Source organism: Melanerpes formicivorus, unplaced genomic scaffold (genome assembly GCF_026170545.1).
Source record: "Melanerpes formicivorus ecotype bairdi unplaced genomic scaffold, bMelFor1.0.p_v2 SCAF_47, whole genome shotgun sequence".
NCBI classification, from domain to species: domain Eukaryota; kingdom Metazoa; phylum Chordata; class Aves; order Piciformes; family Picidae; genus Melanerpes; species Melanerpes formicivorus.
The window spans coordinates 2,099,392-2,117,184 of NW_027142399.1; the positions used below are offsets into that span (position 1 = coordinate 2,099,392).

A 17,793-nucleotide genomic window follows, 5' to 3' on the forward strand; every position below is an offset into this window, starting at 1 on the left:
TCCCAGCAGCTTTCTATTGTATCTTGTTGTTTCTTGGCTCGTTCCCAGGCGAATAAATAATCATCACGATACAGGAGATTCATACAAGCATAGCAGAAACAGACATGAAATCCAACAGATAAGATAGCCAATGCTCAAGATGTTTCTTGCACATGGGCTAGAAGTTGGGAGTCTGTTCATCTTGTTTGCTCAACTGCTCTTCCTCTCGCAGAGACCAGGATTACAGCGAGCACACCGTGGCAGGAACTAGCTAACCACGCTTCTCAAGCCCAGAATCGGTGGATTTCATGCCAGTGAAGTGCTGTGAATTCACTACCACTCACTGGTGGCTTCAGTTCCCTTTGCAAGTCCCACCTATGTGACTGAAGAGGGGCTGCAAGCATTTTCCACAGCACACCGTGACCTCACTTCCCTCTGGCCAGCTGCACTGCTGCAGCAAGCAGCTCTGTAAGGAGAAACTCAAAACGTGCAGCTATTTGCTGAAGATGTGAAAGGATGCAGTGCTGCACAGGTTAAGAGAAGGTGAACTCCATCTTTGCACTGCTCCTTCTCCTGTGCTTTGTTCATGTTTCAATGACCCCTCAAAGGTCATTTTGCTAAGTCTGCCAAACGAAGCTACCAACCCCTCCCAGCAGGCAAATTCTGCTCTTATGTACCCTGAGTATCCTCCCTCTGTGGGGCCACTGAACTGAGAGAACTGGGCTCCAGAGGAGAAGAGAATAAACTTTATTAGAATAAACCAAACCAGGTTGGAAGAGACCTTCAAGATCATCGTGTCCAACCCATCAACCAATCTAACCCACCCAAACAGCTAACCCATGGCACCAAGCACCCCAGCAAGTCTCCTCCTGAACACCTTCAATGACGGCGACTCCACCACCTCCCCGGGCAGCCCATTCCATAGCGCACAGTAAATCATTTCCTAGTCACATCCAGCAAGGAAGCCAGAACTCCTTCCTCACACAGAATCCTCCCTCAATGCTCAAAGCATTTAAAAATGCAACTGTTATTTTCTTTTTCTTTTACACTGAAAACTGGGCTGGGAAGTTAAGCAAGCTGCACCAGATATCATCTCCTGCCCTCTGCTCTCAAAGTGCAATACCTGAAGGACACTTTGCCTCTTGACATACCTGATGGTTCTGCTTGACTCCATAGCTCTATGCAGAAAGAGAGAGATTATGATGACATTTTGTCTGTAAGGAGGAGAATACACTCCAAATTGGAAGGAAAGCTAGAAAAGCAAATTCTCCTGTGCCTGTGACCAGCTTGGATCCTCCAAGCCCCAGCTGCTCTCTAATGCAGCCAAAAGTGCTGTGACCAACCCTGGGCCCAAATCCACCCCCACACCTCCAGGTTTGCAGCAGAGTGTGGAGTTACAGCCTCAAGGCAATAAAAGCTGAAGATGGCTAAAAATTCTCTGGTCCTTAGGGGGTGCTCTGCAGCCCTCATGAATCCTCCCAGAGCCCAAATCTCATGACAGAAGTTTGAGGTGAGGTAGATACAGTGAAAGGTGAGAAAGTCCTTTCACAGCCTTCTGCATAAAGTACAGAACCCTGTTCTCCTATAAACCAGATGCTCTTTCTATTTTTAAATGCTCTGGAGGGACTCAAATATTGCAGTGATGAGAGAAGAGGAGGCTCATGTAAGTACCTATGCAGATGGATGCTTAGCAAAGGAAAGAAACTATCCCTGTGGAACAGAACCGCAGAGAAATGCTCCTTCCAGCTCAATTATTAAAGCCCAGACAGGTAAAATAGCTGGACAAAGGTGTTTTAGGCTTCAAGATTAAGCTGCTCTCAGGAATGCTGTCCTTCCACTTTCACCAAGGCTCAGCAGTTCTTCCAAACATGCTCAGATGGGTGTTAAAACACAGAAACCCAAGCAGTCACAAAACGCTGCCCACAGAGCAATTATCAAGAGCAGAGGAAAAGGGCTGAAGTCTGCTGAAGATTCTTTGGTCTTAGCTCTGTAAAAACTCTGATTAATATTATATATATATTTTTTTGCACTCAATTTGCATGCTGTTTTGAACCAAGTGTGAGGCAGCTGTTCGTTTTTTTCTCGGTGATAAATCATCTTTCCTTGCGGTTGGGAAACTCAGGAGACAAAACAATAAGAAGAAACAAGAAGAAGAGGAGGGAAAGTGCTGAGGAGGGATTCAGTTCCACTTTTAATTATTTTGCACATTCTGATGCTCAGTCCCAAAGGTGTGTGTGCACACTTCAGAGTGCAGGCAAATAACTGAAGGATGGACTTAGTTTCATAGTTTCATTCAGGGTTGGAAGGGACCACAAGGATCAGCTAGTTCCAACCCCCCTGCCATGGGCAGGGACACCCCACACTAGATCAGGCTGGACAGAGCCTCAGCCAGCCTGCTCTTAAACACCTCCAGGGATGGCGCCCCGACCACCTCCCTGGACAACACATTCCAGGGTTTCACCACTCTCATGGGGAAGAACTTCCTCCTCACATCTAGCCTGAATCTCCCCACCTCCAGCTTCATTCCATTCCCCCTAGTCCTATCACTACCTGAGATCCTGAGAAGTCCCTCCCCAGCCTTCCTGTAGCCCCCTTCAGATACTAGAAGGCCACAATGAGGTCACCTCGGAGCCTTCTCTTCTGCAGACTGAACAGCCCCAACTCCTTCAGTCTGCCCTCACAGGAGAGGTGCTCCAGCCCTCTGATCATCCTTGTGGCCCTTGTGGCCCTTCTCTGGACACCTTCCAGCACCTCCACATCCCTCTTGTAATAGGGGCTCCAGAACTGGACACAGTACTCCAGGTGGGGTCTCACCAGGGCTGAGTAGAGGGGGAGGATCACCTCCCTTGCCCTGCTGGCCACACTTCTCCTGATGCAGCCCAGGATCTGATTGGCTTTGCGGGCTGCAAGTGCACACTGAGAGCTCCTGTTGAGCTTTTTGTCCACCAGCACCCCCAAGTCTCTCTCCTCAGGGCTACTTTCCAGCCAGTCACTGCCCAGCCTGTATTTGTGCCTGGGATTGCCTCGACCCAGATGCAGGACCCTGCACTTGCTCTTATTGAACTTCATGAGGTTGGCTTGTGACTTGCCAAAGCAAGGTGAGGGAGAAGCCTTCCTCCCATCTGCTGATGGGCCTGAAATTGCCCTGTGGAATAACTATGGGTGTAAAAAGGTTGAAGTGTAGGAATCATTGCAAGACCAGGCTCAAATCTAGGAAACAGCAATCTTGCTGTGTCCTTCACTGCTCAGCATTTGCTCAGGCTTTGACCTATGGCAGATTTTCTCTTCGCTGGGGGCAGGAGGAAGAAGGGACAAGTCTTTGCCTTGCTGCTCCTACAAAAGAGGTGCTGGCCCAGGAAGACCTCCACATCCTGTTCCTTTCCCTTTCCCCATCCCTCCCTCTCCCATTCTGGGGGCAATAATGCATTTCAATTGGTCATAATTCAAAAGCAGAGCCTTGAACAAGGACTTTCTGAAAGCATCTGACCCCTTTTTTTAAGGCAGGGAGGTGAGGAAGGAGGAAAGCAAACTCCTTGTTCTGTTTCCTGCTGTTGTGCTGGTTTATTTCAGAGTGCTGCCATTGTTAGACTCAACCCTTTGCATGCAAATGAGAGGAGGTCGCATCAGGCTGGGAAGATGGCTAAATTTGGCTCCAATTCCTCAGGAGCCTGACCTCTTCCTATTGAAGCATACAGCAACACTCCCACTCACTGTCTAGTGGGGCAGTTTTAAATACATCCCTCCCCTCCAGTTATTTCTGTGTTGCATTGAAGGAAATGATATAAATAACCCCTCTAAGGATGCATTTTCCTGTAGGTAAAGAGATAATATTGGAGTTTCACTCAGGAAAAAAGTTAGAAGAGCACCAAGAACAGAGGCAAGCCTCTTGCTGCAGGACCTCACACACTTGCCTGGCTGTGGGCACCTGGAAGCTGTTGCTCTGCAGTCAGGAAAAAGGGTAGCAGTAGTTATTTAAGCACACAGAAATGTCTAGGATGACAGCAAGGGGGAGGAGGGGGGGAAGAAGAAGCAAAAAATATCAGGAAGATTTTAGGTGAATCTCTCTCAGCATTTTAAAATCAACTCCATGGCACAGATTTCATTCAGGCACAATCATTTCATATATTTCCTTCCTCCCCCTAGTTGTTGCTAATCTGGGGACTCAAACACCATTTTCTGTGTGCTTAACAAATTTTCTTTCTACTTTTATTTTCTCTCCTTTTTCCTCATGTGATCACTCTGACAGCTCCCATTTTTAGCTGGGAGGAAAAAAAAAGGGGGGAAGTGGGAGGAAGCATTATTTCAAGGCACCTATTTAAATGCTGGGGGATAATACAGGGACTGCTTCCCAGTGAAAGGGTTTCCATGTAAAAAAGCACAGCCAGATCAGATGCAGAGGCGCTCCCCAAAGTTCCAAGGACATGAGGCACTTCTCTTAGCAGCGGGCCTTGAAATGCTGCTGCCTTGAGATGCTTTTTCAAGCCAGGGTGCAGCCAGCCCCATTGATGGACTATAAATGATACTACAAATGATATGTAACATCCCAGTTGTGTTCCTTCTTGCTTGCTCTAACGCCTCTGATGTTTCCAGTGGAGTTAGCTGCAGCAGTTCATCCAACCATCAAAACTTCAGTATTATAACTTCTATAGCATGGATATTTCATTATGTTTTATATCATAGTATCATAGTATCATTCAGGGTTGGAAGGGACCACAAGGATCATCTACTTCCAAACCCCCTGCCATGGGCAGGGACACCCCACACTAGATCAGGCTGGACAGAGCCTCATCCAGCCTGGGCTTAAACACCTCCAGGGACAGGGCCCCGACCACCTCCCTGGACAACCCATTCCAGGGTTTCACCACTCTCCTGGTGAAGAACCTCCTCCTCACATCTAGCCTGAATCTCCCCACCTCCAGCTTCATGAACCTGTCACAGCTAAAGGAAAGAGACTCTCATCTGGCAAAGTCGCTGGAAGCTACTTCCATAGCAAACTACATTTCTGCTGTTATTTCCTGACTGAGTAATCCAGCTGGAGCAAAAAATCCATGCATGAGTGAAGCATAGCGAGTGAAGTCAAAACACAACACTCCTCATGGGTTTTTGCTGGCTGCAAATCCCTCTACATTGATCACATTCTCCTGGGAATTGTCTGCAAGTGCTTGTTAGGGAGGTGGGGGTCAGTGTTACCTTGGGATTTCCATCTTGTGCTTTCACAGGTCCCCAACGAGCTGTGGTGCCCCTAGCATGGCTGGACGTGAGTTCATCAGTGATAAACACTTCTGGGGGCTCTGGCAACGTATGTTTCAGCACAAATATTGTTAACACCGACCCTTAACTCTCCTCTTCCATTAAAAGGGAATAGATTAGGTGCCTGATCCCGATTTCACAGCTGCAAAATGTCTGCCATGGCTGAAATCCGTGATTAAACGCTTCTTGGTTTCACACACAGACTCTAACGAAGGACTTGCCAATTAATAGTGGGGGTAAACGAAAGACTCGGGGCCTCCGCAACATCAAAGGGCTTGAAAGTGACTTCAAGAAATGAACAAGCAGTGCTTTGTGCAGTGTCCTTCTGGAGCTCTAATTTTCATGGTGCTTGTTAGTTCAGGCAGTGTGAGGATGACTTGCTGGCCTGTTGTCCTGGTGGGAACACAGCCCCCAGTGTGGCATGGGAGCGCTGGCTGCAGCATGTGCTCCTTTCTCTTCATGCCTCTGGCTAAAGCAGCAGAAAATAAACTGGCATGGGAGGGGAAGGAGTAGACAGTTGGGAGCTTTCCCCTTCTCTGGCTTCATTGAGACAACAAAATGGAAATGGGCTGTTTGTTTTCTCTAATGCTAATAACTGTAGTGAGAGATTTGTCTCTGCCAACATTGCTTTCCTTCCCCAGTGTAAACTGCTGTACCTTAAAAAAAACTATTTCTTAGTGGGTTTTGTTTGTTTACAGGCTTGTAACTTCATACTGCTCTCTATAACCCTTGAGCTGAGCCTGCCCTGGGAAGATCAGTACTGATACCTTGTCCTTGAAAATGAGGGGAAAGCAGAGAGGCTGTGGGGTGCGTGGTAAAGGAGGGAAGAGGAGGACCTCAGGGGGAAAAAAATAAAAGGGGGAAGAAGGAGGCCCGCTGTCACAAACAAACCCCTCGGTTTACAACCCCAAAGATAGTTTCATAGTTTCATAGTTTCATAGTTTCATTCAGGGTTGGAAGGGACCACAAGGATCATCCAGTTCCAACCCCCCTGCCATGGGCAGGGACACCCCACACTAGATCAGGCTGGACAGAGCCTCATCCAGCCTGCTCTTAAACACCCCCAGGGACGGGGCCTCGACCACCTCCCTGGACAACCCATTCCAGGGTTTCACCACTCTCATGGTGAAGAACCTCCTCCTCACATCCAGCCTGAATCTCCCCACCTCCAGCTTCATTCCATTCCCCCTAGTCCTATCACTACCTGATATCCTGAGAAGTCCTTCCCCAGCCTTCCTGTAGGCCCCCTTCAGATACTGGAAGGCGACAATTAGGTCACCTCGGAGCCTTCTCTTCTGCAGACTGAACAGCCCCAACTCCTTCAGTCTGTCCTCATAGGAGAGGTGCTCCAGCCCTCTGATCATCCTCGTGGCCCTTCTCTGGACACGTTCCAGCACCTCCACATCCCTCTTGTAATAGGGGCTCCAGAACTGGACACAGTACTCCAGGTGGGGTCTCACCAGGGCTGAGTAGAGGGGGAGGATCACCTCCCTCGACCTGCTAGCCACACTTCTCCTGATGCAGCCCAGGATCTGATTGGCTTTGCGGGCTGCAAGTGCACACTGAGAGCTCATGTTGAGCTTTTTGTCCACCAGCACCCCCAAGTCTCTCTCCTCAGGGCTATCCTCCAGCCAGTCACTGCCCAGCCTGTATTTGTGCCTGGGATTGCCTCGACCCAGATGCAGGACCCTGCACTTGCTCTTATTGAACTTCATGAGAGCAAGTGATACCAAACAGAAGTCTGAATTGAAATACAACAGGGAAGAAAGTAGCGATGTTTGTCTCACCCTGCCCGTAGGAACATGCAGCTTTTGCGTGGGAGCAAGAAGAGGAGCAGAACTTTGTGTCGCAGCAGACCTGACACTAGGAGGGGCAGGGACTGCCCTGGAGCTGACACGCTCCGAGGCCCGAACTCCAAGTGACAGCCTGGAGAGGGCTGAGAAGGATGCAGAAACACGTGAACCAAGGGGAAATTTTTGGAGCATCCGACTACATCTGGATTAACCACTAGCGCTACCAAATCAAAGCAACGCCGAGTGATGGAGAGAGCCTCTCAAGCACTGTCATGCAGAGCACCCTGCCTGCCTTCCGCTCTCTGCCCTGTGCAGTTTGGTCCATATTGCACTGAGCTTTTCTTCCAAAAGACGAGACAAATAAATTACAACAAAGGTTCGTCTGTGCAGTTGTATTAGCTTCCAAAAGCACGCCTTCGCTTCTCCCATCCGCTCCAGCAGCGGCGCTGCCCCGCGCATCCCCCGTTCCTCACTCCGCACATCCCCATCCCTCGCTCCGAGCGGCCCCCGTCCCTCGCTTCACTCCGCGCCTCCTCTTCCCCCTGCCGCGGCTCAGCTCCAGAGTAGCGGCCGGCAGCGGGTGAGCGCCGCAACCCCTCGGGGGCCGGAGCGGGGCCAGGGCTGCCCCCGCCCGCCCGGAGGCGGCTCTAAGCACGGGGGCGGGCGGCTGCTCCTCGCCGCTCCGGTGCCGGCGTGGGGCTGCGTGGGGCGCGCACGTGTGGCGACGGGGGCCGAGCGGCTGGGCTGGGCTGGGCGCGGAGCGGGGAGGGAGGCAGGGCCCGGCCGCGGCCCCCGGCGGGGCGCTGGGCGCTGCGGGTGTGCATGGCCCTGCGCGGGCGGCGATGGCTGCGTGATGGCCCAGCGCGGGCAGCCCGCACCGCACGCCATGGCTGCCAAAGAGGAGCTGTACAGCAAAGTCATCCCCCGGCGGAACCGGCAGCACCGCGCGGGGACCATCAAACATGGCTCGTCGCTGGAGATCCTGCTGTCAATGGGCTTCCCCAAAGCTCGGGCGTAAGTCGCCGCACGGCCCCCTTCCCCCCCGCGGTTCTTCCCCCTTTCGTTTTACGGCGGCGAGAAGCGACGGGCGCCTTTCTGCTTCGCTGCTCCAGACCGCCACCGGCGGCCGGCGCCGCGCCGAGACCGCGGGAGGGAGCTCCGGCCACCGGGGATGCAGGGCAGCCACGGGATGCGCTGCCGGGAGCGGCCCGGGTAGTGGACGGATGCGCAGCCGGGAGCGGCCCGGGCAGTGCAGCGATGCGCTGCCGGGAACGGCCCGGCGCGGCCGGGGTTGTGCCGCCGGCAGCGGCCAGGGGATGCGCTGCCGGAGCGGCCCGGGGATGCTGTACGGGCCGAGGGATGCGCCGGGTCGCCTCTCCCGGCGGCCGCCGCAGCCAAGCAGGAGCGCTGGCCCGGCTCCGGGGGGCGAGGGAGATGGTGAGGTGCTGGGGTTAAGGGGAGGCAGGTACTGTCCCGGGGCGCGTCCCCCCCTGTCCCGTCCCCGCAGGGTGCTGAAAGGCCTGGGCGCTGCCCGAAGTAGCCAGATTGCACCGCCCGGCGCAGGCATCCCTGGAAAGTTTGGGATGGCCAGGGAGGCAATTTCTGCCTCGGCAGTTGCAATCAGAGCCCATCGCTCCTGCACTTTGAAAATGAGAAGCCCTTGGCACAACTGCTTTGGCTCACTCGGTCACCCGGGAAATTTCCTTTAATCCGTGTACAAGTCAACAAGAAAGGGGAATGGAGCAATAGAAGATTGCCCTAGTCCAAAGTGGTAGGTTTTTCTTACCCAATTTAGCAATGCCCTGGTGTAATCTCCCTGCATGTGCTTATGCTTTAAATTAATTAGGCAGCAACCTAATGCTAACTTAATAATGACTCCCCAGGTTTAAACCGAGTGACTCCTGAAGTGGGACTTTGCACTTCAGGGTGCAAATGAACCCAGTGGGGATTTGGATGATTCCTTGATCTGCTTAAGTTTTCCTTTTGTTGTTGATGCTAGTCAGAAATCAGAGGTTTTGCAGCCTGTCTTTGGGCATTTTTTGAAATAAATATGCATGAGGACATGTGTTATCTGTGGATTCATGAGATTGCCCTAGCACACACACAGAATCTGATGTATGTTTTCCATTGTCCTGCTTGTGCTTTGTCTGCCAGGGATCTGTAGATATCTATTGAAAGCAACATACAGCAGTTATGTACAGTGAATGCAAATGCAGATAGTAGGGGACTGGTGACTTCATGCTCTGCTTGTTTCAAAACCCAGATGTGCATCTTTCAGTGGAGCTAGAGATAAAAACAGCTTGGATCTCTGAATGAAACTAGTTACAACAGTGCCATCAAGGCTGACAGCCCTGGTCTTACCTAACTGCTAGCTGAGGAACTGCCTATGGTTCAAAGACTTGCCCAAGAAAACTCTAATATTTGACAAAAAATAGACCCAAAAGCTTCAGCATATGAGATAGGGAAAGTTAAACACAGAGAACAAGGCAGAGAAAGGGGTAAAAATATCCCCAGCTGCACAGAGTGCTTATTGTAAATAGAATTTAAGGTAAAATTCTTTACAGTGAGGGGGGTGAGACACTGGAACAGGTTACCCAGAGAGGTCATGGATGCCCCTTCCCTGGAGGTATTCAAGGGCAGGTTGGATGAGGCCATGAGCCATCTGGTCTAGTGGAAGGTGTCCCTGCCCATGGTAGTGGGGATTGGAACTAGATGACCTTCAAGGTCCCTTCCAACCCAAACCATTCTGAGTCTATGCAAGTTGACTTAATATTAAATTCAAGACACTGCAATATCACTAACTCTGCTCTCTGCTGGAAGGAAGCCACTTTCCTGATCTGAAATAGCAATTAGTGCCCCTATTCCAACCTGCTGGAAATACTGCAAATAATTCATTGTTAAAACACAGATAAGAAGTAAAGCAGAAGTAAAACAGAGCAACTAAGTACTGCCACCAAGGGTACAGCATGGAATGGCCTGCAGGTTCAGAAGCATGGCAGATAGGACTGCATGGCAGATAGGACTGCATGGCAGATAGGACTGCATGGCAAAAGGACATTGCCCAAAGGTCACTGCTTCACAGAGCTGCTCTTCAACTGGCAGCACATTACTCTGCAAGTGTGAATGAAAGAGATGACTGAGTTACCAGGGATGTGAAAACACCTTTGCTTCCCAAAGCTGGTATTGAGAACTAGCCTTACAGTAAAGCCCCCTTGAGCCTTCTCTCAGAACCCACAGCGCCATTTTCCACCCCAAAGCCACAGCTACAGCAGCAGAGAGTTCAGCAAAACAGGGGACTGCAGCTCTGTGCCTGTAGATGCTGCATACAAATACAAGCCAGGCTGATACTTAGAAGTGGTGGCCATCTGTTTGGATGGTTTGTGCAAAACAAAGCTCCCAAGTTGTCAGACTAGTCTGTCAGGCACGTCACAAAATGCCTTCAGTGGCCTCCTGGCTTCTTGTTGGAGCCAGGGGGACTGACAGGGAGGACTGCTGAAGCCAGGGTAAAGAGACACAGGAGCTACCTGAGATCACAAGAGTGCTGTTTCCAGATATAGTATCAAGACAGTACTGACATCTTGGGGAGCAGAATCATAGAATTAACAAGGTTGGAAAAGACCTCAATGATCATCAAGTCCAACCTGTACTCATATTGCCTAACTTTCAGCTTCTAATTCAGCTCACGTAACTTCACGTACCTCATGCCCCTACCAGTGGCCAGGTCTGCTTTTGTCTCTTCAAAACTGGAAGAGTTAATTGTTTGATAATACTCCTCCATGCTTAGAGTTCATTACAGCAGGTAGAGCTCAGAGCTGAGGATTCTCATGTTCATTTTATTTTCCTGGTTATCTAAGAATTTGAGCAAGCCACTTTTACCCTCTGTGTGCTCGAATAATCAAAAGGCAAAATGTGATTTCCAGGTATTACTGGATGGTTAGTAGAGGGTATAAGCCAGGCTGAAACCTAGAGAGAATGTCATAAGGGTTTATGCAAAACTGCCCATGGATCCTTTGTTCGAACGAAGGCATTATTATAATAGCCTTTATCTGTCCATCCTGCATATGCTTTATGGGGGAGTAGGGATAAAAGCTCCACCAAAGGACATATCCTTCCTTTGTGAGCTAAGATAAGCTGAGAGCAGGTATTGAAGTTAACAGGCTCCACTGATGCCAACATCCCTGCTCCCCCACTGAAGTCTTTGCTGGCACAAGCAGAAGAGCAGCTCTGTTGTGGCTGTCTGTCTCTTTGCCCCACTTCAGCTGGGCTACTCTAAATGACAGTGGTGATGCAGTGATGTACAAACCACCGCCTTTGGATGTCTTCACCTGTGGATGCCACTTGCTCAAACCACTACAGGATGTCATCACTTTGGACTATTAGTGTGAAGAGCTGTTGTGTTTTGTTGGGGGTCTTGCCAGCACACAAACACTGTACTTTTCCCTTTACAATTAGCCCATTAAGTTACATGCTGTCTAGTCACACAGGAGGAGGCTGTCCCTATCTCAGGTAGCATCTGATTTAAACAAGGAAGGAAGGCAAAGTTGATGTTATGATTGCCTCTTTGCAATGCAAGCACCGAGACAAGCATTTTACCCAGGGTCACACAAAAGTCTAACCAGATCTCCAGGGTCTCAAGACCCTAAACACAAGAACAAGTTTCCTCTAGATAGAGAAGACAGAGATGTCACACAGCTATTATTTCCCAGGTACCCTGAAATACTGCACCTCATCTTCTTATGGATCTGCTGTCAGTGGTTGCACCCACAGGTCTAATCTGACTGCCAGCACCTCTTGCTATTGTGTGGCAATCCCTACACAGGTGTTGATAGTCTTCCTGAGAGTAAATGGAAGGGGAGCACAGTGTATTTTAAACACCATTGAAACCCCAGAGGATCCTTTCCAACCACTCTGCATGTACAAGCAACTTAAAAATCTCCCTACCATCCAAAATTAGTGATGGGCCTGGAGAAGAGGAGGCTCAGGGGAGAACTTATTGCTGTCTACAACTCCCTGAAGGGAGGATGTAGCCAGGTAGGGGTTGGTCTCTTCTCCCAGGCAAGCAGCACCAGAACAAGAGGACACAGTCTCAAGCTGCACCAGGGGAAGCTTAGGCTGGAGGTGAGGAGAAAGTTCTTCCCAGAGAGAGTTGTTAGCCATTGGGATGTGCTGCCCAGGGAGGTGGTGGAGTCCCCATCCCTGGAGGTGTTAAAAAAGGGACTGGATGTGGCACTTGGTGCCATGGTTTAGTAGTCATGAGGTGTTGGGTGACAGGTTGGACTTGATGATCTTTGAGGTTTTTTCCACCCTTATTGATTCTATGGAAGATCTTTGCCCCCAAAATAAACTACTGAAGCTGAAATCCTGTGGTCTCGATGGTGCAGAAATCAGTGTGGCCCCAGAGTCTGTGAGGGATTCACAGCTTTTAAAAGTTTCTTGTCAGAATTTAAGCTCCTCCAAAATATCCTCCAAAGCAGGAAGTTAAAATTCTGCTATGAAAAAAACCAAATGTCTGCTTGCTTTCTTTTAATGCTGGCTGCACATATGTGCATGAATAGATAAACCCACAAAACTCTAAGATGTTCCCTGAGTTTCTGCAGACAATTCTGCATTCAAACCCACAGCTCCAAGCTGCTGGTTCAGAAGGGATCCAGACCTAGAAAAATGAAGATAATTCTCTGGTCTATGTCATTACTCAAGCTGGGTAAAACACTGCCCATAAACACACCACTTAAATTACAGTCATCCTGCTGGGTTTTTTTTGCCATGCTCTCAGTGAGGAGTGTAAGAGATGAGCTCTGTCTCAACACAGGTGTCAAAGCTTTCCAAAACTGACCTGACATTCCTTCCTATCAACTCAGCCTGAAAAAGGGGCACCATCTTCTACAGACAGGTCCACAGTCTTGGTTCAGTGTGTAATGTTGTGCTCCTGGGTGGATCTGCTGACACTATATATGATTGCAAACACTTCCCCCTCATAAGATTGTGATACACAGGAATATTGCACACTTTACCATGAATCAACCTCACTGCTTTTCCTATACTACACATTTACTCCTTCCTCCCTCCTACAAAAGACCCAGGTTTAACTCTGTGTTCATGGACATGAACCAGAGAATCACAGAATCAACAAGGTTGGAAAAGACCTCAGAGATCATCAAGTCCAACCTGCCAACACCTCATGACTAACTAAACCACGGCACCAAGTGCCATGTCCAGTCCCCTCTTGAACACCACCAGGGATGGGGACTCCACCACCTCCCAGGGCAGCACATTTCAATGGCCAACAACTCTCTCTGGGAAGAACTTTCTCCTCACCTCCAGCCTAAATTTCCCCTGGTACAGCTTGAGACTGTGTCCTCTTGTTCTGGTGCTGCTTGCCTGGGAGAAGAGACCAACCCCCACCTGGATACAACCTCCCTTCAGGTAGTTGTAGAGAGCAAGAAGGTCTTCCCTGAGCCTCCTCTTCTCCAGGCTAAGCAACCCCAGCTCCCTCAGCCTCTCCTCACCGGGCTGTGCTCGAGGCCTCTCCCCAGCCTCATTGCCCCTCTCTGGACACCTTCAAGTGTCTCAATGTCCTTCTTAACTTGAGGGACCCAGAACTGGACACAGGACTCAAGGTCCAGAGCTGAGTACAGGGGCACAATGACTTCCCTGCTCCTGCTGGCCACACTGTTCCTGATGCAGACCTTCTTGGCCACCTGGGCACACTGCTGGCTCATGTTCAGCCAGCTGTCATGCAGTACCCTCAGGTCCCTTTCTGAAGAGGACTTAATTCACAAAGCTGTAGCACATTTCCCCTGGTCCTGAATAGAAGCAAGCCAGTTGGATTTCGATTCTGTTTCTCAGTAACTGTGAGAGTTTTGGAGTATGAAGAGTTTCATTATTCTCAAAGAAAAGAAGCTCAGATCCAGTTTACAAACAGCAAAATCTTTTCTTGTGTTTTGAAAATGTTTTCTAGGCTGCTAAAACATGTTTTGCCTAGTAACAGACTTAGCAACACAGCAGTATTTCAGCACAGAAAGGCTGCAGAGTCTCTCATTCCTCTAGGGTTTGAACTGGATTGGGGAAAATAACTGCATGGGGAAAAAAAGTGCCGCAGATAGTCTTTCAATTTTGAAGTGGTTTCTGTTCCTTCACAGTTTTGCCTTCAGGGTAATAGTTTTCTGCAAATATTCTTGGCTGAAGCTCACCCTACTACGAAGGAGCAGCCTGAAACATAGGTATCCCCCAAGCCTCACTTGAGCCCAAGCTTAAGAAGGGTTTTCATGATTCACATAGACATGTGCTGGCCCAGGGTGTGGAGGGAAACCCCTTCCCAAGTGAAGAAGCCTATGAACAGAAATGTTTCTAGAAGCAACAGTTCAGAAAGCTACACTGACAGTGCATTTCCCAGTTTGTTAACAGCACTGGAGGAAATCTGCAGCTGCTGAGTAGAAAATTCAGGTGGTGTAGCTGCAGGGGCTTAGGCAAAAAGCTTCCCCTGATGCTCTTTCTGTGCTCATCATTTAAGACAGTGAGGTTTGGGCTTGAATTGAAACACTGGACTGTGCAATAAAGAAAGTAAGCAAGAGGCATCTATTGCATATCAGCCTTCAGACCAAGGCACAAATTTAAGTAGCAGCTTCCTAAGAAGTGTCTGTGATCTGTTTGCAGTCTACAGATAGTGAAAGAGGAAGAGCTTGCTGGAGGTGCACTCCTTGGCAGATCACTTGGACACGACCTACTTTCCCTACTGTGACCTTTCCTTTCTTTGTGCCTGCTTAACCTTTTGTCAGAAGTGATGAGGTATGCAGCTCTTTGGCTATGCTGGGGTTTAAGGCATTGTAACCTGAGGAGCAGTCAGAGCAATTAACCAGTCCAGTCCATGTATTGCAATTCCTAGGTTCAGCACTGAGGCCTCTGAACAATTTTGTACATCTGTGCTGGAAGGGATCCAACAGGTCTGCACTGTGCAACTGAACATGGATACTGCAATTGAGTTAGCAGCTGCCAGGAAGGTGCACTGCAGAAAGACTTGAGCAAGCCTACATTTGGGACTGAGTCCCATGGCTGCTCTGCATATGGATTTTCTTTTCATTGGCTTCATTGCAGATTTCTGCTGTGAGACCAAGAGATGATTGCTGCAGACTGTGATGTGCCATTGGTTCCACTGCTGTGGGGAAGATCTCTATCAGTTAGTTCCTTTTTTTTAAAGCTCTAAAGTGATAAGTCACAGAGGGCTCTGTATTTCCACTGTCTAGTCTGGAAACTGAGGCACAGAGAAGCTTAGATATATTTGTCAGATCTGTAGTTGGGCTGGTGCTTGGCACCTAAATCTGTAGAGTTTCAGTCTATTAGCTTAATCACAAGCTTTAGATATGAGGTCTAAAGAAAACCTCTATTTCCATGACACTGTCTAAAATTTTCAAGTGGAGAGATCTTATCAGAGGCTGAAGAAGTCATTCCTGTGATAAGCTCCCACTCTAAAATGACAATGGCAGCAGGAGCTCTCCATATTACCTCAGTGATTCAGGATGCTGTATACACAACTGCCATTAATCATATCTGATAGCTGGGAGAAGTGGAGCAAGCAGATATTCAGGTCTGATATGGACAAAGGAAAAGTCTTTGCCACAAACATCAAGAAAGCACTTTAAGGACAGAGTATCCCCGTACACAGAGCATCCCCGCACAGAGTGCTCACAGCAGAGCCAAGGTCAGCAAGTCACTGCAGTGCTTGCTGCAGAAGTGCTAGCTGCCCAGAAAGAATGTTTGCACATGTTCAAAGGAGAAAAAAGTCCTACCTCTAGAGTGCCTTCACGCACCATTCTTCATTGACATCTCATGTTTAAATGTCTAAGCAGCATCACCACATGCAATGAGTTCCTTGTTCAGTGGCAAGTCAGCCAGAAGACAGCAGTCCCTGGATTTCTGAGATGTTTTCTTCAGGGCAAACTTTGGCAAACACTATTAAGAGATGTCAGGAAGGTTCCTGGTCCCTGAGTACTTCATTCATTTTGGTATTAAAATGACATGGTGACAAGAAAACACTTGCTCATGCTTCTGTCTGAGTTATTTTTGTCTTGGAGCAGAGCTCCTGATCCTACCCTCTATACTGGGAAGGAAAGGACCTTCAAAAAGCACAGTCAGATCTAATATGTCACTGCCAGAGCCTGAAAAAATTACTTTGTGCCTCCTGTATCAAAAACTCAAGTAGTTAATAACCTGATCCTTGGTATGCAACTCCCTTTCAAGCTACCTATCAGTTTGGAGTGCTACTGATACCAGCGTTATCTTTTCCTATGCTGTCCCTTTTAGTCTCTAACTTCACAGACCTGATACTACTGTCAGAAGCCAGTTTAAATTTACAGATGAGATTCTCAAGACAAAGACTCACTAGAGAAACTCCTGAATTCAGCCAGCCAGCATGAACCATTTGAATGGAGCCTTGTTTGTATAAGAAGTTGCTTATTTCCTCCCCGCCTTGAGGACTTGGTGACAGTGGCAGCGTGACAGCCTGGTTCTGCAGGATTCTGGATCATTTCCTTGTAGAGCTCTCTGGAAGTTTACCCCTAGATTACTGCTGTCACTTTGCTATGCAAGAGCCTCTCAAAGGGTGCTGCCAACCCTTGGGACCTCCTGAACAAACAGGCTGTCAGAAAGTCAGAGGGGAATTCCACTCTTTGAAAGATCGTGAGCACAAGTTTCAACTATAATGCAAAGAGAGGAAAAAAATTGGTGCTTGTAAATGTCAAGTGCTAAGCTTGCTGCCTCCTGATGGAACTTGTGTTTTCAAGCCACCTTTGAACATGAATCTTAGACTCCCAAGTCCTGCTCACACTTGAAAACGTTGCCCTAGGTTTTAACTGGTGCTCATAGTGGATTCACAGCATGTGCTCTGCAATTGCAAAAAGAATAGAGACATCCGTGTGTGTGTGTGTCTGTACTGCACCAGTCTAATTATCCTCAACAAGCAGAGTCATCAAAAGAGCTGTAGTTTAGCAGCTGACAGCGTTTTGGATTCCATCACCAAGACTGGCTGCAGGCATTGTGCATTACAATGGGGTGCTCCGTGGCGCCTGTGTCTTACTCACTCCCTGTATAAACAGACCTGAAAAGAATAGGCTTTGGCTTTGCTTGGCATTATTCTGCCCCTACCACATCCTATGGTGCCCAGTCGTGCACAAAGACTGAGTCTAGAGAGCAGGGCAAAGTGGAAGGGAGGAAAAAAACCAGTAAGAAAGAATAGGATGGGTTAAGGGAATTGCTGAAGTCCCCACGACAAAGCAGCTGACAATCTACATAAACAGTGGCTTAGACATCTTGTACCTCTTGTCTGTGTTCTTAAGGCACAGGTGCTGCCCTTTCAAATCCACTCTCCCAATATTTCTCCTCAATTTTACAAGTCCTAGCAGCAAAAAAAAGCAGCACTTTCTAAGGCCCTCCCAAATATCCTCAACTCATGGAATGCAGCTAGGAGATGTTGATCTTGCACACATAGGGAGTAGGAGCCACTGCTCCTCCATTCCTTGGGGAGCCTCAGCCTTCCTGTTTGTTGGTTGTTGTTTTTTCTACAGGAATTCCCCAAAGAATAAAGATCAGCACAGAAAGCAGAGCTGAATGTGTAGATGTGACAATATCCTGACAGATACTGTCAATACCTGAGTGGTTTCTGTCACCCACCAAGCAGCAGCATAAAATTGCAACAGAAAGCAAGCAATTATACACTGGAACCCGGAATGAGTGACAGGCAGGAGATGTGTCTGATGTCTTTGCTTTCCCCAGACACCAA

The 17,793-nt window shown here is 48.8% G+C and overlaps 1 protein-coding gene across 4 annotated transcripts in view; it reads left to right on the forward strand.

Annotated features, from left to right (window-relative positions):
- The first annotated feature begins 7,775 nt into the window (after positions 1–7,775).
- UBASH3B (ubiquitin associated and SH3 domain containing B) overlaps positions 7,776–17,793 on the forward strand; it is a 278,462-nt gene continuing 268,444 nt past the window's right edge. For 3 of the 4 annotated variants that reach the window (XR_010989934.1, XR_010989933.1, XM_068159991.1), the window contains exon 1: positions 7,776–8,036. Coding sequence is in view for 2 of the 4 variants with exons in the window: in XM_068159991.1 (XP_068016092.1) it covers positions 7,876–8,036 (161 nt within the window). In the remaining 2 variants the exon portion in view is untranslated. The remainder of the gene's footprint in view (positions 8,037–17,793) is intronic. The other variant, XM_068159992.1, reaches the window with a different exon arrangement.